Genomic DNA, 22,404 nt, shown 5'->3' on the forward strand with positions numbered 1-22,404 from the left:
TTTGTCGCTTGTATCCTAATGATTTATATGGACTGTTTCCTAGTATGATTTGATTGCTTATTGTATCCTATGACTACGTTAAGTGCTGGACCTAATGATTCTTGATGAATGTATCTTTTTTTATGTCCACTGAGAGCATTTGCATGAAGACAAATTCCTTGTGTGCCCAATCACACTTGGCCAATAAAAAGGATTGATTCTATTCTGTTCTGGTCTAAAGAATCGAGGCTGTGCTGGATCCACATACTATGTTCAATTGATAAGAGCCCTACTCACATTTCTGAACTCGGGCTTTGCTTTCTTAACTGTAGATTATTATTATTTTTTAGCAAGGCAGCAAAACGACACCCACCAGGCATTTTTTGGGGGGGGGGGTATCAAAAGGGCCAACACATAAAATTCTGTTTCCACAATAGATGGGAGGCTCCTTGTTAAATCCATTTACAGACTGCTCATTTTGTAAGCCAATTTAAGTCATTCTACACACGCCACAAACGGCAGCAGAAATTTTTATCTAAGACACAGTGAGACTATTGCACTCGGGTCTGGTTACATCTTGATCTCGCTGTGGTCTATTTAGCTGTATTACATCCATCACTTAATCAGAGTATCAACAGGGCAATGTTTTCTAAGTTGGTGGTATCCACTAATGTGGCCCTGTTGGTGGACCATTTCGGATCTCAAAAGCAGCTTGTGCTGGAGGGCAACAAAGACAGCAGGACTCGCAAATGGTTGTGCAAGGACTTTTATTTAGTCAGACCTGATAGCATAGATTGACACTAGACATTACGGAATTGCTGTGAAAGAAATGAGAGTATTACAGAAGCCGGGAGCTTCACACCATAGTGTATTTATTTTCTGCCTGGTAGATTTATGTACAACTGTTTTCCCACAGCCTGTAATTCTGGCATCCAATAAAGAGTCCTGCTTAAGATTCTCTCACCAATCCCTACCCTGTGATCCAAAGGAAGGGCCAGGTGGAGGGTAGGATTTGGAGAGAAAACGTGGCTGGAGAGCCCATCCTGACTTTGGGGCAGAAAATGGCCCCGGACAGAAATAATTCTTTGCTCCTCTGCCACCATTCCCCGCTGCATCGAATTTCCGCCCCGAGGCCTCTTCCAAAGCAAGCCAGGTAGCAACTACGCTTGGGCAGCTCCCTGGTTTTCTGCTGAAATAATAACTTTTTATCATTTTCTGAATCCACAGCTGAATTCAACCCTTGCTAAAGAGCATAAACGAACTTCCAGGCCTGGCAAAGTGGCAGAGAGTCCTCTTTGGAAAGGAGAAGCGGACTTAGCAAGCGCTAGAAGGATAGCTCTACTGACACGAACCTTCTTTTCCATTTCAAAAAACCTCTCCAACCCGAGGCAAAGTGATTTGAGTGGTATGTGCAAACTAGTTACCACTGGATACTTTATAAATTACAACTGGGAGCCTCTGGGCTGCGTGGACCAAGAGGAATTTCAAGACCGACTGCTTAGAATATCAAACTTCTACATGAAAGCTGCTTGGACGCAACGAACGTTTTATTCGAGTTTGGACTAAGCAGAGAAACTGACTGGCGACCCATCAGTGCAGCTGCCTCTACTTCTTCCTAGCGCCACCGCCGGCAAGCATGGTGGCCACTCGGATGAAGATGTTGAGGGTGTCCATATAAATGCCCATGCACCTGGAAGAGAGGAGACAAGAAGATTCCTTGGACAGAGTTCAGCCATCCAACGTTTATTTGACCTGTTAGGCCGTTGAAGTGCTCTGTATTCTTTCAACTGAAGCCAATCAATCCATCAATGGGAGTTCTGGCAGCTCCATCCCTGGAGGCTTTCAAGGAAGAGACCGGCCTGCCACTTGTCTGAAAATGGTAGAGGGCCTCCTGCTTGGGCAGGGGGTTGGACTAGAACTGGTCACCTGCCCCCAGAAGGTCTCAATGGTCCCTCCCTCCAAGACGGGGCAAACAAGACTTCCAAGGGCCCCGGGGCTGCGTTTCTGGTGGGAACGAGGGTGGTGGTGACGAACAGCTTCAGCCCCACTGAGGGGGCTCCGCTCTTGAGCAGCGACACTTACGCGTTGATGGGGTCGTACTTCCTCACTCCGACCACCAGGTACGGCTGGCTCTCCGCCCGTTGGATCACCTTCTGGGTGTCGTGAAGCAGGAAGAGGCTGAAAAGCACCAGCCCCCCATAGATGGCCACGGAATACATGCCGGCGCCCAAGATGGAGGTTGGAGGCAGGAACATGGACCCTGGGGACACAGGCAGGGACACAGTCAGAGGAGGGGGGGGGCTCCTCCCGCCTTTCCCAATCCCCCCACCCTCTGCCAAGGGGTGGGGATTATATTCCAGGCGAGGGACTTTTGCAGGACCCCCGACCGATGCCCACAAGGGAGCCCCCTTTTCTAAGGCTTTCCTTGCCTGACTCTTGAATGGAGCCCTGCAGCTGTGAAGTGACGCAAGCTGGTCATTAAGTGAGCCCGGCTTCCCCACTGCCTCTGCTTGTCAGAAGGCCCCCAAGGGGGATTGCAAGGACGTGCCGGGGCCCAAGTATCTCCACTCTGATCCCGGGATCCTGGGCATGGCTGCAGCGGCCGAGTGAGGGAAGGGCCGCAACAGCGCCCCCCTTGCTGGCTCTGCCAGACTCCAGCGCGGACACAAGCGCGGACACAACACAAGTCACAAGGGCCTCGCTTGGCCAGGAAAGTTCTGGGCCCAACTGGGGCTGCAAGTTGAGGACTTCCTCTTTCACTACGACCGACCACCCCCCAAGCCCAGCCACTCCTTGGCCCGTCCCTCCTCCCCTCCGGGGAGCTGGTCCACTTACCCACGGAGGAGACAAGAACCAGGCCCAGGCCCAGGCCCAGCGGGGCTCCCATGTTCAGGAACTTCTCACTTGGGGCACACATGGCCACGGCGGAGAGGCCCCCCACGATGCCGGCGGTGTACCAGGCAGCCCGGACGAGGAGGGGGCCGCCCAGGAGGGTCAGCGGAGCCACCACCGCCCCCATCACACCTGGACGAAAGGAGGGAGGCCGCAGGGAGGGTGGGGGAGGAGGAGGGAAAAAAAGAAAGCAAGAAAAGAACACAGTTAAATGGAATAAAGGGCTTTTTTTTTCTCTCTCTCTCCAAGAGGCCACCGGGCTTTCTTTCCTTTTCCTTGGAAGGCGTTTCGCTTCTCCTCCAAGAAGCTTCTTGGGTTCTGAGTGCGTGGTGGGGAACGGAAGAAGCTTCTTGGAGGAGAAGCGAAACGCCTTCCAAGGAAATGAAAGAAAGCCCGGTGGCCTCTTGGAGAGAGAGAGAGAGAAAAGCCCCTTTGGGGACAACGGTGACCTGCAGGGCAGAGAAGGAAATGCCCCATGGGGCGCTGGGGATGTGTGGAACCCAACGCCAACACTGCCCCCCCTGCTTTAAACTGCCCCCTTCACATTCTCTCCTACTGGGGGTCCTCCGCGTGCCACGGGGGCTTGCGGGGGAAGACGCTGAAGCGATGAGCCCAGCTGCCAATCGCCCCAGACAAGCGGCTCTTCCCCAACTGCGGGTTCAGGGGGCGGCTGTGCCTCTCCTTGAACACGGCAGGATGCCAGGGCCCCACCCATCTCCCCCCCCCCCTCCAAGGCTGCTGACCCAACGCCGGAGGTCCCTCCTTCAGCCAAAGTCTTCTGTTTTTAGAAAACCAACAGGGCAAAGCCCAGGAGGGCCCCTGCAGGGGTTCCCCCCCCAAAAGGCATCGGGGGGGGGACAGCGAGTGTCTTAAAGGAGGCCCCAGGGAGGCCAGAGTACCTGCGTGCAGCATCCAGGCCGCGTGTTTGGGGAAGGGGCTCTCTTCGAAGTCTATGGACCGGACCAGCATGCCAGCTCCGATCATCGCGGCAAAGGTGGCTCCGATGGCCTGCAGAGGGAACGGGCCTCTCACTACGGCCGCCAGGAGGCGCTTTGCCCAGCTCCGGGGGCCTCTCCTGCGGCAGGCGCTTTGGAAGGGATTGTCCCCTGGGGCTCTCCCCCCCGCCCGTCAAACCTCCCCTGGCAGCCTCTGCACCTGCCACCCTTGGGGTGCCTCCCCCCCGCCCGCCCAGGATGGGGGGAGGAGGGGGCGGAGGCCTTACCAGCCAGGAGCCCTTCATCATCAGGCCCATCAGGGCTGGGGTTCGGCTGACGGCCACAGCGGACAAGGCCGTCAGGCCCACGCTCCCGGCGAAGTACATGTAGGTGGAGCGGATGCGGTCCTTCACGTACTGGGGCCAAATCCTGGAGGGAAAAGCCGCAGGAAGCCCAAGAGAGTCAGGGAAGCCCTCCCTCCTCGCGCACCCAGGGCCCGGCCCCTCTCCCCCGGGAGACACCCCCACCCCAGACGCTGGGACCCTCGCTCAGTGGGAAGCAGTTGCCGAGCGTCCGAATTTTGATCTGGGGACCCCGGGGGCCTCTGCAGCGGCTTTGTGGGAAACGGACAACCGCTCAAACTCCAAACGGTCACTAGATGAACCGTTGTAAGTCAAGGACTGTCGGCAGTCACAGGCTGGGACCCAAAGGGAAAGGGGGGGGGTAGGGATCACGCCAGGGCCACGCAGCCCCTTCAGCCCAGAGCACCTGGGGACGCCCCTCCCTCACCCCCGGGAGCCATTCGAGCAGCCCCCTCTTCCTTCAGGCCCTCGGAGGAGGCTGCCCTGGGCGGTGCCTGAAAGCTTGGAAAGACACAGCCAAGGGCCCAAATAGCCACAGGGGAGCCTGGCAAACGACCCGGGTTGTCCATCCCCAAGGCAAGGAGAGACGCGCTCTGCACGTGCCCCCGAGCATCCTGGCAGGCCTCTCTTTGGAAGCCAGTGCACAGGCCCTGGACCTGACTCCCAACTGCCCTCCGAGGGGGGCGGGAGCCCTCCCCGCCCAGCGGAAAAGCTGCCGTAAGTTGTGCAGAATCAGTGAATTTGGGGATATTCCTACAAGCGAAAAGACAGACCCAGAAGATGCAAGGCGTCTCTTCCGCCGCCCCTTCTCTGGCTCTCGCTCTTCCTGAGGTAAATCTGGGGCCAGGTCCATCTTTGGAGTAAGGATAAGGCGGCAACCCTGGCACCCACGAAGAGCCTTCCAGCCATAGGTCCACGGAGGTTCTCCGCCACCCAGGGGGGGGCCTTTTCCGAAAGGCAGCCGGGCTTCCTTGGGAAGCTTCTTGCCTGTGAGAAGCCAAACCTTCCCCGGGGAAAACGGAGCCCCGTTGCCTTCTGAAAAAGCCCCTTTGGGACTTCTGCTCATCGCCTGCTGAACCGAAGCAAACAAGGAAGCTCCAAGCAAGCCAGCATGCCAAGCGGGGCTCCCTTTATCAAGGTTTGTTTGCTTTTATTCTGCCAAAGTTTTTCCACTCAGAAAACTCCGTTCTTGGCATAATGATCTAATCAATACGCAACTCTGTGGGGTGTTCCTGCCCCCCCCCACAAAGTAATTTAAGTGGACCTTTAAAAATAGAGGATTGCTGGGGTCCGAATTACAAATCACCTTCCACTGCATTTCTCCAGCCTGTGCCCACAGCTACCCATACACTGATTTCTACTGCGACTGCTTTAATCGCGAGACGAACAGGCCACGTTTTGTCCCTCGTGGGCTCCTAGCCGGGATGGGGACCTATAACGGCAGCTATCAGGGCGCTAAACAGCTCCCTATCCTCCGAGGTTCCCGGCGGGCCCAGAATCGCCCCACCAGTGGCTCCTATTGGAAATAAAACGGCTTACACGGCTTTTTCCAGGGCGCCGACTTCATTGGACATGCCCAGCCCATAATAACAGAGAGCGCCAAGACCGACAGCAGCTCCCCCAGCCACGATCCATCGTCCTGCCTGGTGAACTGAGATACAAAAGAGAAGAGAGCAATGAGCCGGAAGGGGTTTCTCTCCTTGGGAAAGGACGCCACCCAGGCGATTCCCCAAAGGGTTTCGCCCGGGGCCAATTGGACTGACGGTTTCTTGGGGGAGGGGGCTGGGTGGGTGGGTTTCTTTGCCTGAAAACCAACCTCTCCTCCGCTCGGGCACACCTCATGAAAGGACCGTGGGCTCCTCCTCCTCCTCCTCGGAAAAGAGGGGTGCCCACACTTCAGAGGTGCCCAGAATTCAGCTCTGAATTCTGCCCAAGGCTAAGGCTGGACCTGCGATGGGTTTGCCCCGTCTTTCAGCCAGAGCTCAGGACTGCCAGGGAGGGGAAGCCCAGGACTCTCCCTGGTCCTGGCGGAGTCAAGTCCCACACAGACAGACAGGGGCACCTACTTTTAAAGGCCTTCTCCATGGAGGGTTCAAAGGCGGCTTCTTTCACTTCCTGACCCATTTTCCTTTGGCGTATCCCTGTCCGGACCCTGGAGGAATAGCCCTAGGAGTCAAAGCAAAGCAGAAAGGCATCGTCAGCAACCAGGAGGCCTGAAGGGATCCATCAGAGAGAGAGAGAGAGAGAGAGAGAGAGAGAGAGAGAGAGAGAGAGAGAGAAGAGAGAGAGAGAAGAGAGAGAGAAAGAGAGAGAAAAAGAAGAGAAGAGAGAGAGAAGAGAGAGAAGAGAGAGAGGAGAAGAGAGAGAGAGAGAAAGAAAAGAGAGAGAGAGAGAGAGAAGAGAGAGAGAAAGAAGAGAAGAGAGAGAGAAAGAAGAGAAGAGAGAGAAAGAGGGAGAGAGAGAAGAGAGAGACAGAGAGAGAGAAAGAAGAGAAGAGAGAGAGAAAGAAGAGAAGAGAGAGGAAGAGACAGAGAGAGAGAGAGAGAGAGAGAAGAGAAAGACAGAGAGAGAGAGAGAAAGAACAGAACAGGAGAGAGAGAGAGAGAGAGAGAGAGAGAGAGAGAGAGAGAGAGAGAGAGAGAGAGAGAGAGATTCCTCCTGGCTCCTGCAAGGAGAACCGGATCAGGCCAAGGATCCTTTTTCAAGGGCGATGCTCTGACTGGCCTGCCTGAGAAACTCCCCGGATTCTGGAGGAATCAGTACTAAACGCTGAAGGTGGCCGGGAGGCTTTGTAACTTGGCTGAGTGGGAGTTGGGTCACCAGCACCACCTTTATTCTGCTCCTCCCTTTGATTTGTACCCCCTCCAGGGCAGAGTTCCTGGCGGTCCCAGGTTCTCTCCCAGGCCGACCCCACTTAAGAGCTGCTTCGAGGTCAAGCGGGGTTCCACTGAGGACTCCTGAATGAAAGCAAACGGGAGAACAGCGAAGGGAGGGTGAGAGTCTGCAGAGAGACGTACCTGGTAAGGCTGCCTGAGCCATTGCTTGGTCCGTAAGGAAGAGTTTCTCACGGTGGGTGAAATCTGAGCGACGGCAGAGCACAGGCTGCCGCTGGGAAGAGCCCGAAGACACACCAACCTTGCCGCCAGCATGGCTGTGGGAACCAAGTCAAGGGCTACAGCTGCCTGCAACCAGAACAACGGGGAAGAAGGCCATTACCACGGAGTTTGTGCCTTTGCCCAACCCAGAAAAGCAGGAGGGAACTCAACCAAGTTGCAGAACAACCACAGTTTGGGGTTGCAGGCAATCAGAACTGCCCTAGGCAGTGGGAGGATGGGAAGCCAGGGGTGACCAAGCTTGGCCACCCGGGAGTGAAGCCCTTGAGTCTTAGAAGTGCCCAAGGTCCGGCAGCCTTGCTTTGTAGGCCTGGCTCGCTGGAGGATTCTGAGAGTTGAAGCCCACAAACTCTGGGATCCTCGACCCCGGAGGACCTCATGCCTGGCCCATAAACTTCCCCCGGAATACTGTTTTGCAGCTTCCTGCCCAAGGATTTCCTACTAATCTCCCATCCAATTATAAATCAAATGCAATCCGCCTTGGCTTTCCAAGGCTGCCCCAGGACGCCTAAAAGATGCCATCAGGCTGGTTCTTAGACTAGGAGACACAGCATTGGGCCCTGCACGTAAGTGGCTTAGGATCCTCTCACTTGAGAAGGAACCACCAGTCCCCAGTATAGTTTTAGACAAAGCCCAGCCGGTGGGGATATTCGCAGAACACGCATTTCCCATGAAACGGAGAAAACCAACGACCGTTTACAGATGCCCCCATGCCTGCAACGGTGTTAGAACTGCAACGGTTTTAACAGAAAGAACAGAAACAGGAATGCCTCTCACAGATATCGTTACACAGAGCCTCGGGGTAACTGAGATAAAAGGAGCTTCATGTCTGAGAAAGGAGATAATTCCTGAACAAGAACGGCCCGCTGAATAGGCCATTTCAACAAGACATTCAATAATAATTTGGTTTTAAATCTAGAATACTGGGTGCTAGGCAAGCTTGGAACATTCTTTTTTTTTCAGCTTCAGCTTTATGTAACTTACACCTGAGCAAGCATGGACGGGAGGCTACGTTATTAATCCATTTTGACAAAAAGCGAGAGCCTCAGGAGACCGGGGAGGTCTTCAGTCTCAGGAAAGAGCAGATTTTTCCCAGCCCTCTGGACTTTTTGAAACGAAGAGGGGCAGCTGCCCAGGGAAGAAGGCGGCAAGAGGCGGCGAAGTGTGTGACTGCATGGTCGTTACACGGTTATCTATCCTTGACAGCAAACCGGGCAAATGCTGAGTCAACACTGGGTGGTGATGTCACAAAGAGTGTAAGGCCTCCCTGTGTGGGCCTGCAGGCATGTGCCCGGCCTCTGCCCCTTACAATGGCAATGATGGCAACAGGCAAGGCAACTCAGAGAGAAGGTCAAGGTGTTGCCCTTCGGATGGGGAACATCCCAGTTAAGTTTTTAAACAGACCCATCCGTGGTTCTTTAATAAACAACGGCTGCTTTGCTGCCTGGTTATTGGCTTGTTTAGCGTATCCAAAGTGATGCAATCACTGAAGTAAAACAGTAATAAAACCACAGAGATGAACAAACTTGTTGTTTTAACCCTTTCATTGTGTCCTATCCTCATGACTTTATGGGCAGCTGCTCTCCATGTGACCCGTCAATCAGAGCTTCTTCCAGTTGTTGGACGTTCAATCCTGTTATCAGATTTGATGTTATTGAGCCAGCATGTTCTTTGCTTGGCCCCTTCCTCTTCTTCCACCAACTGTTCCTAGCCTCCCCTCAGAGGTGCCCCTTTTTCCAAGAGGCAACTGGACTTCCTTTCGTTCTCTTTGAGGAGGTTCCGCTTCTCCTCCAAGAGGATTCTTCCGCGCTGACTGGAGGGTGGAGAACCGAAGAAGCTTCTTGGAGGAGGAGCGAAACGCCTCCAAAGAAAAGCAAAGGAAGCCCAGTCGCCTCTTGAAAAGGCAACTTTGTCTCGGAGACTTCTGGTTTGAAGGGCTTTGGCGACAGACAGGAATCCTCGATCGTGTGTGGTTTCTGCCTGGGCTCGCTGCTGGAGTGCGGGGCTAAGCCACCCCGTAGAGGTGGTGAAGAAGGGGGAGACCGCCAGCAGGGTCGAGGAGAGCCGCATCTCTCCTCCTCAGCTGGTCAAACTCCCTTTCCTGAAGGCGGTAGGAGCGGTGGTCAGAAATGGCCACCTCAAAGATTATCTCAACCGGAAAAGAACGTGCAGGAGGAAGATAAGAAGTGAAAGTTTTGGCTGACCGGGCTAAGTTGAAAAAGCAATAACTAAGGTACCCTGGAATTTAAATTTTACAAGAAATAACATCGCTCCCAAAGAAGAGTTGGAAGCAGCAAAAGAAAGTGAAAAGGGAAAGGTTTGACTTTTTTTTTTTCCTCCTCTCTCCTTCCTTATATTGACAATTAAGAATAAGAAATTGGAAAAAATCTGCTTTGGCATCATTAAGCAATTAAGCTGAAAATATAACTAAATGCCAAAGGGACATTAAAGATTTCTGGACATTAAAAACTTTTTCTTCTATAAGCAGGAAGGGAGAGAAAAAGAATAAGGGCAGGATCTGGAAGAGGGAGAAAACTGCCTGGACTTTAAAAGAATCTAAAGTAAAATTTCAATAAGACTTCTGAAAGATACATTTTAACTGAAACTTTGCAACTAAATAGTAACCCCAGAAAGTGAAAAAAAAGAAAGAAAGAGCAAAAAGAAAGAGTTTGTGTGTATTTGGATTACTTGGTGACTTTTGGATTTTTGGCTAGTATATTTGAATGACTAAAATCAATTGTGGTTGTTTAAAAATTTCTACACTGGCATTACTTTTGGATGAATTGAAAATGGAACTTAAAAAGTACAAAGAAGATGTACAAGAAGGGAAGGGTTCCTTTGGCTTCGTTTTTCAATTTCGAGAAATGGAGATTTGGAACTATGAGAAACAACAAGAAACGTCTGCAAAACAAGAAGACTGGGACAAAGAAGAAGCCATCTTTAATGAACAAGTAACTCTATGTGGGGAAGAAAAAGGAAAGAGGATGGAGAATTTAAGACTTAAAAAAACAACCAAAAAAAGAAAAATAATTCAAAAAATAAGTATAATACTGGAAAGCAACAGAAAAGGGGAATACAGAAGAGGCAGAGAGACAAAGGGGTAAAAAGGAGAGAGAGAAGAAGAGAGAGAGAAGGAAAGGAAAAGAAGTTACAAAGTTCCGGAGCAAGATATAAAGAAACAGGACCCATTTAGAGATAATGGGTGAAAATCTAATTGAAAGGGAGATTCTGTAAAGGTACATGAGATTGTGTTGTTATATCTGAAATAGAAGTATAAGCTGAAATAAAGCATCAGCTCACACCCGGATGTGAAGTGTGTGAACAGCACAACAGACCGAAGAGGAATTAGGGGTGAACCTGGGATGCAACCACCGTTAACGGGGCGCAGCAGAGCCGCCATAGGACAGAGGCCGAGAGTTGTCATCCCCCCGAGACATAGCTGTGCAGGAGGAAGAGCCTCTTTCCACAGTAAAGCATTAGTTTAAATCCCTAAAAGGGTCCCCGATTCAGAGAACCAACCGGCCAGCGCTGCCCACGTGGGGGTCCCTGCGCCCCTTTCGGCCGCCCACCGTCCCCATCGAGGCCGTTTAAGTGAGTTGCCAGCCAAAGCAGCAAAGGACCAGCTAAGCTTCGTTGCACAGAAAATCATTTAAAAGGGAAAAAAAAAAGAGTTTTGTTTGGAGCATAAAGCGCCCCCCACCCCCACCCCCCCATCCAGGCCGATCCAAAGACTTCCGGGAGATCTCCTGGTGGCCTCCCCTCCACCCATCCAGTTAGCCAAACCTTCCACGTGCCCAAGAGGGGGGGGGGAGTACAAAAACGCCCCTAAGCTGCAGGGGCGGCCTTTGGAAGCCACCTCAGGTGGGGAAAATACCCGGCGCGGACCCTGGGAGGCCATCTATCCCACCCCACGGTGGTGCCCGCCCGGCTCTTTCCAGGAGCTCCTGGACCATCCACGTGGGGGAGGGGTGGTGGTTGCTGCCCAGGGGTCTTTTTTTTTTCGGGGAGGGTGGGGAAGGGCACCGCTGCCTCAGTTTCCCTAGGCGCAGCGTTAGAAGCCGGGGAGCGAGGGAAACTGAGGCGGGGGGGTGGAAAGAAGCCGCCATTGCCGCCGCCACCACCGGGACCCCGCTCACCCACAACAGCCCTGCCAGGTAGGCCCGCCGCCATCCCTCTCTCCCATTGACCGGCGGGGCGGAGAGGAGGAGCCCCGGAGACCTCCCAAGGCCGGGGAAACGCTGCTGCCGCCGCCGCCGCCCCCGACTCACCTCCCGCCGCCTGTCCGTCTCTCGATGCCGCAGCGGCCTTCCCGGAAGTGATGGCCTGGTCGGGGGGCGGGAAAGGACGTCTGCCCTTCCCGCCTCGCCATTGGTTCGCCCGTCTCACGTGGAGTGCGTGCCCCTTCCGCTCCCCCGGGTGGGTAAGGGAGGAGTCTGCGGCCATCTTGAGGAAGGGCAAAAGGACGCTCCTTCCGACGACGTTCGCCAAATGGCCGCCGCCGGGCGGAAGTTTTGGGGAGACTTCCGCTCGTTGGGAAAAAGGAAAGAAGAGAGAGAGAGAGAGAGAGAGAGGGCGGGGTGGGGACGGATGTTGGAAGCGGGCATGGCCGCAGTCCCTTGGGATTCCTTCCGCGGCTGAGACACGGTCGCAAATCGGTCTACTGGGCAGCCGACCCCCTGCTGGAGAGGAGTGCGCCTGACGGGCTGCGAACGAGAGAGTCCGAAAAAGGAGCTTTAATTAGAGCAGTTAATTGCATGAGTGTAATTAATGCCTCGATTGAATTAGGCTGGCCAGACGCGGAGTTGCCAACATGGCCTCGGCCACTAGATGGCAGTCAAGCGCCAGGCAAGGTGGCCAGAAGCCCGGATTTTTTTTATTATTTTATTACGATGATTTTAAATGACCTCAAAATCCAGCCCCAAAACCCTGCAAAGACCTGGCGATGCAAAGAGATTCTGCGGCTGTGGGTGTGTGTCAGCCGTGGACACGAGGAGGTTTATGCTTATACTTATTTATTTTTATTCTTATTTCTATTGTAAGCTTTTGACAAAATAAATAAATAAATTAAATAAATAAGTCTCGGACCAGCCAGCCATAGCCTAGAAATCCAGTTGGTCCTGTCTGCTCCTGGCGCTGCGTGCATCTGATTCAAAGAGGGCCGGCCTAAGGTTGCCTTGGCTCAGAAGGAGCAGAGGCAGGCAGGTCTTGTCTCCCGATATATTCATTTATTGGTCAAATTTGTACAACTCACAAGGCTACGTCTCTGCCCCTCACCAAGCAAGTGACTCTGGGTGGCATTCATAAATTAGTAAGCTAGCTCACAAATTAGCTAATCAATCCCCAAAACAAACCTCATTATCCAAAGGATGCATGCTGGAAGGCATTCCGTTCCTTAGTTTTGTTTTGGTGGGGCTCATCCTAGAGAACAACCTATTGCACAAAAGTCGCCTTCTTCAACTGCGTCTGTGCGATGGATGACTTTGACCCAAAGTTATTCAACATTCAAATCATCTTATGTTGGACCTTGACATTAAACGAAGTCAATTCTATTGTGTTGCTCTAGAAATGCAAGGTTTTATTTTCTAATAAATGGTGACCAAGACTGAAAACTTCAAGAAAGGCGGCCTTTTGGGACTCTGAACAATGCATTCGATGGAATCTTTTCTGCATCTGCTCCAATTCAATGAAGCAGTCTCAACATCTTATCTCAATATCCTAATAATCCCTTCTGGGAGAGAATGTGCTGTCCATTTGAAACCACCATTCTGCCTTGTAAATATCCTTTGGATTCTTTTACACACTGGAAGGGAAGTTTAAACTCTGCAGACTGGTCCAAAGTACGTTGAAGATGCCATTTATAGTTGAAATCTGCCTCATATCCAAGGCCCAAAATCTCCAGTGGTTCTCCTTTATGCACAAATAGATTCATCTTCTGGAGAAGGTGCTTTGCCAGAGCCAGTGATGTGTGTTTCAGATGCCATCAATTCTGCATTGGGAGCCACAACATTTAAGAGCCTGTGAGGAGCACAGCTGTACAGAACGGCCACCCCACTTGAGGGTTTCTCTCTCGGAGGCTGAATTTGTATCTGCGCATTGTATTCCTCCCACCTGTTGACAGCCCTGTGCGCTTATCACTCAGTAGCCCTTTTTGAAAATCAGGAATTTCATTAACAAAGTAAAAATCCCCTCTGTGGTTCCAGCCTCAATGGAAATATTCCCAATAAAAGTTGCTCCAAGTTTGCACAACCCAAACAACGGTGGAGGCTTGTTTCCCTGCTGTTCAATCAGTTCAGGTAGTCGTTGACTTATGACCACAATTAAGCCCAAACATTTTCTTGCCAAAATTCGTTCAGTGAATTTCATCCCATTTTGGACAAAATTCCCATCCTGCCACAGTTGTTAAATGAATCACTGCAATTGTTAATTGAATCTGGCTTCCCCTTGTCAGCAGGTCGCAAAAGAGGATCCCGGGTCACTGTGGCCGTCATAACTATGAATCCTTTTCTTCCTTTGCTGCCTCTAAAATTCTTCCTGGGGATTGCAAAAACCAACCTGAATTTGCTTAGGTGGCTTTTGAGATGCTATTGTGATCATCCTCCTGCTCTCTTGGGACGCTGACTATCAAAATTATTCTTCATTACAGGGCCCTAATCAGCCTAAGTTGCCCATCAAATAAAACTAGTGGGAGCAGCAGTTTCCACAACTTTCAGCAGGACTTTAGTCCGACTCCTTTTGTGTGAAGTTCAAAACAAGTCGGCTGAGGAAGATAGCGCATAAATACGTGAAAAATGCATGAATGCAAGCGGAGGATTCTAACAAAGTTCAGCTCCAGAGACCCCCTCGCTCCCTCTTCTTGCTTTGAAATTCATGGGGCCGCAGGCATAATAGAGCCTTGAGGTTGTTTGATAGCCGCCTCCAGCGAATCGTTTTCACTTTCAGCTTCAAGGTCCTCTTAGTGGCTCTCCCACCCCCAGAAGAGGGTCCAGATCCTGCTCTAGAATTCAAGGAACCGACCTAGGTGGATGAATGGTGAAGAGGAAAGTTTCGGATGAATGGTGAAGAGGAAGGTTTATAGGTGATAGCTGCTAGCTTTCTGCAACCCCTTCTAAGTAAATTCTCCAAGAGATATTTATTTGGCCTCCACGGTGCCTCTAAACCAAGCCATAAAAATTTTCAAATGTAGCCCACTGCTGCTGTGACTGGCAGCCCCGTCCCATGATTGCATTCACAAAATGGGGTAATTGCAAACTCGGAAGCGTAGGCTCTTAAGGCAGCGGCCAAGAGGATTTCCGTCTTCAGCAAGACACAATTTCATCAATGGCTTCTGGGGCTGTTTTGATCAGCAGAGTAGGAATTCAAGTTCTTATTGCTGCCTTGCCTACGTGGGCACGTTGGATGGCTGGTGGTGTTCAAAATGAAATCTGATGCACAACCATAAGGGGAAAAAGGAAAGGGACCCTCAAGTGGGAATGTTTGCTGGCTTTGCAGCCTCTTTAGCGCCGGAGATCCTTTCTCTAGCACATTGCACAAGGCCTGGCCATTTATCTCTCATATATTATCGACTCTATTGAATAAAGAGTTGGTTCCTATTTTAGGCTGGACTATAAATCACATTGAGTGGGGCAGCAGAAGAGACGACAAGGAATATCTATTGTCATTGCAAATTTTTGTCAATGGAAACAAGGGTGAGCTACTAAAAAAAACGAGACTTTCTTGGGCGGCGATTTCTCTTCTGCTCAGGACAGAAGGAGAAGGCTGAAATCCAGAGCAAATCCGCCTTGGTTTACATAGGATGTTCTGCCAGTTGAGGAAGACAAAATGGGTATTATTCATAACTGTTCCTGCTGAGAGGAGGAGGAAGAGGGGGAGGAGCAGGAGGAGGAGGAGGACAGATAGGAGAAGTGGATGAATGAGAGGGAGATAAATGAGAAGGAGGTGGAAGAGGAGGAGGAAGAGAAGAAGAGAGGACAAACTTAGAAATGGTAGGACCTGGACTGTTAAATGTTTATCAGTCCCAGACTGTGAATCAAATTGAAGAAGAAGGTGATAATTAGAATTCATATTTTTTAAAGCAGTAGAAACTGGGAATTCTGATCAAGAAAGGTGGGACTTTTGAATGTAACCTGGTGAACGTCACGCTTTGCTCACTACCTGAGGGGCTGACCGGGTCTATGTGAGAGAGTGGAAGACTATCAAGGTTTGAGAAAATGTAATTTCGGAACTCTTTAAAAAAATGTTATTTGTACTTTCTGTACAATGCATTCAGCCATTAAGGTGCTTTTCTCTTTCAACTTCCCCAGCAAAAGAAAAGTAACCTTTTAAATTAATTACACCTTGATTTTAAAATATTGGTTTTCACCCAGAAAAAGGGAAATGTTCTCAGGCGGCTTAATAACATATTAATGCATGTAAATTCATGCATAATTCTTTTCAGTTCAGTCCTTTGGAAACTAGCATGCAGAAGGTTTTTTAATGTACTTGGAAAAGCAACTGTAAAATCCTCAAGGAAAATCAAGGTGCAGAATATTTAAAAATATTTTTAAAGCACCCAGAATCTGTTTGGCAAACACAATAAGCATTTTGAGTGCCACAGTCAGTTATTAGTCTTTTGAAAGGCCCAATGCCTGCTTGCCATGAACGCTCATAGACAGGACATGTTTGTGCAGGTGGGGGCCATTTTAGGCACGGTCTGAGTTTGACCCCTGAGTGTCCAGGTTAGTCTTCAACTTACGATCCCAACAAGGCCCAAAATTTATGTTGCTAAACAAGACGTTTGTTAAGCTGAGTTTTGCCCCGTTTTAAGATCCTTCTTGCCAACGTTAAGCGAATCCCTGCAGTCGTTCAGTTAGTGACTTGGTCGTTAAGGGAATCCGGCTTCTCCCCTCCCCCCCAAGGACTTTGCCTGTCAGAAGGTCGCAAAAGGGGATCACGTGACCCTGGGAACACCCTGCGACCATCGTAAATACGAGTCAGTTGCCAGGGGTCTGGACTGGGACCAGGTGATCACGGGGTGGGGGTGGGAGGCTGCAACAGCCATAAGTGTGAAAAATGCTCCTAAATCAATTTTTACAGTCATGCAACTTTGAACTGTCACTAAATAAGTTGAGGACTGCTTGGAGAAGATTTTCTCTGCCGTGAGTCACATACAATCCTTGTTCCTCACTTGCTTACTTAACTTTCCACATCGGTGGAAAAATGCAGCTGACTCAGCTTTGGAGATACGTCCTGGGCTTAAGGAATGTTCACTTTGTTCCTGAGTAAAGTAGAGACGCCACGGGACACGGTACAGAAAGCATGGCACAGCCCCAATGCCAGCCTATGTACAGATATAAACATTGTAGTAGGTATATATGAGAAGAATTTCAAAATATCCATCATATTCTACTGATGTGGACAGCAAAACAGCCATAAATTCCCTTCTCCTCTATAAACCCCATTCCCTTCTAGCACTGATGATGTTACCTACTTGGGTAATGAGATGTCTGCAAAAAAACCATCAGCTCAGAGAGCACCAAGGACCCCATGGAACAACTCCTCCTCCTCCTCTTCCTGTCTGCAAACCCTCTAGCATGGATTATATTACCTAGTTGGGTAATAAAACGTCTGCACCATGCTCACCAAGGATTCCACACTCCTTACTCCTACTCCTTGGCTATTCTATCAAGCTGGACCCCCCAAATTCCCCTAAAGTCCCCCTTTAGTGTATATCTTTCTTTGCTTTCTTTTGCCTTTAGTCTTGCTGTTCCCAAGGAACACCTCCAAGGAGAAAAAAAAGGCATTCAGCCCAACGTTAAAAGTAACACAGATGTTGAGTAGCTTCCTGTTATTTTATTTATTTTATTTGTCAATTGCTTACAAGATAATAGGTATAAGTATAAACATGAGTAAGAATACAGGAAATAGGTAGAAATAAATGGGGACAATAGAACAGGGGCGGGAGGCACGATGGCGCACTTATGCATGCCCCTTAAAATTGATACCAAAATGCCCGTATCTGCCCTTTCTTTCATTCTATAGGCTTGTCTGTCATTAGTAACTATGCGGGGGAGGGGGGGAGAGAATGGTATTGTTTGGGGAAAAAAGAGAATAAAACCTCCTTCGAACGATTCCTCCCTGAATAGGAATAAATACAGCCAGAAGTTTCAGAAGAATGTAAAAAGGAAGTAGGAAGAACTGTACAATAAAAGAGGGCCAAGGTCCCAAGGGGAGGCTGGCATAGAGACCTCTTCATATAATAAATGTAAAAGCTTTCAGTGCTTCTTTATAGTTTGTTTTTCAGTGAGCCTTGTAGGCAGCTTTCAAAGGCTGCGATTTTTACAAAAAGAGATTTGCATTCTCAAAAAGCAATGTTTACATCCTATTCAAGGAGTGGAGTAGTCTACACAGATTGGACTGTTGACAGTTTCCCCCATGCTGTCTCACCACAAAGAGAGAGGAATGCATTTAGCTTGTCTGCCTTCCTGCCTTGGAGACCAGATTCCCCAAGGAAAAGAAACGTTACTGTCCTGCTGGTAGACGTTGGGAAGATGAAGATCCCTCAGAGCAGGGGGACTTTGATCAGGTAGCTTCCTTTCAAAATGGGGAGATCTTCCGTTTGTGCTTTCTGGTAGAAGTTCTGGACTTTTGCTGTGAAATTCTAGCCTACTTTGAACAAAGAATCCAGACCATCGAGATCTTCATGTTAAACTTCTCACTGAGTCCAGGGACTCAGAATTAAAGCATCTCAGCAAATAATTGTCCGACTTCTGTATGGACACAAGGAGTGAAGCTGAGCCCACCACCTGTCGGAGATGACCAGGCTCAGCCCAAGGGAGGGGTCAAATGCATCATCAATCTCGAGCCCCATTGCACCCACAAGAGATCGAAGTCCGCCTTGAATTCCACTGACCAAAAATTGGCTTTGGCCATTAGTAGACCAGATTCTTGTAGAGACCATTGGCATGCAATAAACCTCTGTATTCATTGGAACTGCCTGGGCACCTGATTTCCTGAGCTTGACTCCACTTGTCAATTGGTTTTTCATTAGGATGTTCTCCAAGCCAAGGAAGATACCTAAGAACTCCTAGACCAGAAAAAAAAAAAAAAAAAAGAAAGAGGTGAAGCACAATTGGACAGTTGCTCTTAGTTTTTGAGAGAGGCAAAAGAGCGATTTGGATTTGAACAAAGGACTCAATGACCTTGCCCAGTAGAGTCCATGTTATACACACAACTGACTCCCTTTAAAAGTGTTTAGGGGTGCTCTGTAACTTCTACAGCATGATTGCTAGGAGATTGTGATTAATTATAACTTGTTTGGGCTAATTGATTGGTAATAAAATAAAAATGTGCCTGAGTGCAGCTCGCTTGTTAAAGAGCACTTAACCGTTTCAACAGCATCCGTCTCCAGCAGAAGATGGATATTTTTTCCTTCTGACCTTTCCTGTTATGGAAAAGATACTGATGGGATCCATAAATAGGAGAAAAGTCACACTGCTTCCTACATGGTTGTAAGATCATCAGATGACAGGGGAGAAGCGGTCTTCAATTTATGACCATTGCTTAGTGTCCGTTTGAGGTGAGGATCTCCCAGAGCTACCTAGGACCAGAAGTTCTGCTCCCTGTAGTCACATACAAACATTTGGCAGCCAGCCTGTGCTCATAGCCATTTTTCCCAGTCCTGCGGTTATATGGCCACGATGGATGTGATTTTTTTTTTTACAATGTTTACTTCTAGTTTCTGGCACAAAATGCCCATGGCAGACAATGGATTCAACTGCCGCAAGTAAGGTTATAAAACTGGGCATAGTCAGGTGGTGACACTTTAATGATTGATACTAACACCACTCTATAAAGCCTCAGTAAGGCAACACCTAGAGGACTAATTCCAGTTTTGGTCACCACACTATAAAAATGGGATTGAGACTCTAGAAAGAGGGCAGAGAAGAGCAACCAGGAAGATTGGAAGACTGGAAACTAAAACACATGAAGAACAGTTGCAGGAACTAAGGACGGCTAGGACCAGGGGAGACATGAGAGCAGTCTTCCAATATTTGAGGGGCTGCCACAGAGAGGAGAAAGGGGTCAAGCTATTTTCCAGAGCACATGAAGGCCAGACAAGGAATAATGGATGGAAACTGATCAAGGAGAGATTCAACCTGAAAATAAGGAGGAATTTCCTGATAGTGAGAACAATCAACCTGTGGAACAGAAGTTGCCTTTAGAAGTTTTGGGAGCTTCATCACTGGAGGCTTTTAAGTAGAGACTGGACTGCCATCTGTCAGAAATGGGCAGGGGGTTGGACTAGGTCCCTTCCAACTCAGTTAATCTGTTATCTGACTGTCATGACTTAACGATCGTAATTTGAGGCTCAATCAAGTTGTAAGTTCAGGATTGCCCGTAATCTATCCAATGAGTACTGAACAACATGTGTTCCTATAAAGTTACGCATAAATTGGATGGGGTTAAGGCTGACTCCATTTCATTTATTTGATACAGGCAGCAGCACCGATCTCCAATCAAGGCTGCGCAATGCACAAGACAGCCACAGAATACAATACAATTCAAAAGCAAACAGGATAAAAAATAAATAAGTAGAGGGAATATCCATGCACAATGTTAGTTTTGATCCAATGGTAAAACTCAACTTATGCTTTAAAACCTGACTTCTTGTGATACATTAATAGATAAAGGACTGAATAATAGAGGTAAGAAAAACTATTTCGCATGAGGGTGAAATAGAAAAATCCTTCTCTTTCTTCCTTCAGTACCGGCAAAGCTTGCAACTCCGATAAAGTCGGTATCAACTTCAAAAAGCATTTGCGGGTTTATCTAAAACGTTGCTGCCTTTGATGCTGGCCAGGAAGACGGAGGCTTAGGCCTTACACCAGGGGTCTCCAACCGTGGCAACTTTAAGACTTGTGGACTTCAACTCCCAAAGCTGGCTGAGGAATTCCGGGAGTTAAAGTCCACAAGTCTTAAAGTTGCCAAGGTTGGAGACCCCTGCCTAAGGTGGCCCCTCCCCTCCCCCTCCCTGGAATGGTTTTCCACACCAAAGCCATCTGGTTATCCTGCTTTTCCAGTCATTTGTAGTAAAAATCGTATCACCTTCCTGTAGGAGTATCTTTTCCCTTGAGACCTGGCAGGCCTCCAACTTCCCGCCGCGTCTGAAAAGCCTTGAAGAGCTGGCCCTTCATGTAAGTCTAGTCTGATGAAGAGATGGGCTAGGGGCGACACGATCACAGCCTTCCAATATTTGAGGGACGGCTACAAAGAAGAGAGGAGGGTCGAGCTATTCTCCAAAGCCCCTGAAGGAAGGAGAATGAAGCAACGGATGGAAACTAATCAAGGAGAGAAGCAACCTGGAATTGGGGAGAAACTTCCTGATGGTGAGAACAATCAACCAGTGGAAACTCCAGAAGTTGTGGTTCCTTCATCCTTGGAGGTTTTTAAGAAGAGACTGGACAGCCATTTGATCCTCATGGAGTAAGGTCCCCTTGCTTGAGCAGAGGGTTGGACAAGAAGATCTCCAAGGCCCCTTCCAACTCTGCTGTTCTGTGAAACATTGGGAAAGGGTCAGTTTGAAGCTCAATGAAACCAAACATGGGCGTATGGAGAAGTGTTTGCTTTGGTTGAGCTGCCTTTTTGGGGGAGGGCAACCTCTTTGTGGTTTTTAGCTGTTCTTAGTGTGGTTGTGTTGAGCTGCCCAGGGTTGTGCCATGTAAGATGTAGCATTGCAGCCAGAGCAATCTTTTAAACGGATAAAAGACGTGAATCCAATGATCAGAGAAGCTACCCTGCATATGGCTTGCGTGATATATTATAACACCTCATCCACAAGTTGCTGAGATTCACAGGCAGGCCTCTCTTGGAAAATGGCCCCCGGGGGGAGCTTCTTCACCTTCTTTTCTTCCTATAAATATGAAGAGGTGGCATCCTCGAGAATGTGGAATAAGAGCTTTCCCTCACCACTGCAGAACTTAGTAGCCATTCTTAAATATCCGAAATTATCGGGAAAAAACAGTCAATTCCGAGCAACCCTTCTCCTTTTGTTATGCGTGTATGAATCCATTCATTTATTTGAAATCGGTGCTGTGGGGAACACAAAGGATTCATCAGATTCCTTTATCCTTCTTTAATTCCAACAGCCTAAGCATAACCTCCATAAAAAGACTAAAAGTCCCAAATGCATAGAAACTAGATAAAATTCAGCAACAATAAGCATAGGAAATAAGCATCCACTGCACATCTCTGTAACATCTGGAGTCTAAGTTGGAAGATCACCAATTAGGCCTGTATTCTGGCACTGGAGACTGTAGAAGGAAGGCCGCTTGAGACGCCTGGGGGCACAAGGAGTTGAACGAGGGTGTGGGAAAAGCTACATTTGGGTCTCCAAACCCAAAGGTGCTTTTTTCAAGAGGCAACTGGACTTTTTTTTTGTTTTTCTTTGAAGACATTTCGCTTCTCATCCAAGAAGCTTCTCCAGTTCCGACTGGATGGTGGAGAACTGAAGAAGCTTCTTGCATGAGAAACAAAATGTCTTCAAAGAAAAAATGGAAAGTCCAGTTGTCTCTTGAAAAAAGCACCTTTGGGACAATCCATGACCTGGATGATGGGTAGTCAGTCTCCATAGAAATTGGGGTTCAACTTGAGTCACTGTGGGTGCCTTTGAGTCAAAAAAGATTTACCAAGTAATTTTACAAAAAGAGTCGTCATGATGGCATAAAAGAAAACATGAGAAATAAATGGGTGCCATCTTTTCCTCTAGAGATATAAAGGAAATATAAACATTTGAGAAGTAGTAAGCACTTGTTTACCGAAAGCGATTGGTTAATCACCACGATCACATCCTGTGTGACAAATGGGCTTATATTAAAGAGACGCCCAACCTAGAATTAAGGAGAAACTTCTTGTCAGTGAGAACTATTAACTAATGGAACTGCTGGCCTCCAGAAGTTGTGGATGCTCCATCACTGAAGGCTTTCAGAAATAGGCTGGACATCCGTTTGATCAAGATGGAATAAAGTCTCCCGCTTGAGCAGGGAGCTGGACTAGATGACCTCCGAGGCCCCTTTGTTATGCTGTATCCTAAGCAGTAATGGGTGGCCGATCATCAAAGAGAAATCCAATCTAGAATCAAGGAGATGT

General features: G+C 49.0%; 1 protein-coding gene across 3 annotated transcripts; it reads right to left on the reverse strand.

Moving 5' to 3' along the window:
* Positions 1–729: 729 nt before the first annotated feature.
* GHITM (growth hormone inducible transmembrane protein) lies at positions 730–11,742 on the reverse strand. 3 transcript variants are annotated; one of them, XM_026714517.2, is made up of 9 exons: positions 11,550–11,742; positions 7,186–7,350; positions 6,235–6,334; positions 5,708–5,819; positions 4,094–4,235; positions 3,771–3,879; positions 2,815–3,003; positions 2,062–2,239; positions 730–1,669 (listed from the first exon to the last, which is right to left on the reverse strand). In XM_026714517.2, exons 2-9 carry the CDS (start codon positions 7,315–7,317, stop codon positions 1,585–1,587), a joined length of 1,047 nt encoding a protein of 348 aa, XP_026570302.1. In that variant the 5' UTR covers positions 7,318–7,350; positions 11,550–11,742; the 3' UTR covers positions 730–1,584. The 3 variants fall into 3 exon arrangements, with proteins under 3 accessions (XP_026570302.1, XP_087788271.1, XP_087788272.1); XM_087932145.1 differs by having other exon boundaries at positions 7,186–7,356; positions 11,550–11,606; XM_087932146.1 differs by having other exon boundaries at positions 11,418–11,578.
* Between the last annotated feature and the right edge of the window lie 10,662 nt (positions 11,743–22,404).

Source organism: Pseudonaja textilis, chromosome 4 (genome assembly GCF_049901715.1).
Source record: "Pseudonaja textilis isolate UNSWEBS1 chromosome 4, rPseTex1.2, whole genome shotgun sequence".
NCBI lineage: Eukaryota > Metazoa > Chordata > Lepidosauria > Squamata > Elapidae > Pseudonaja > Pseudonaja textilis.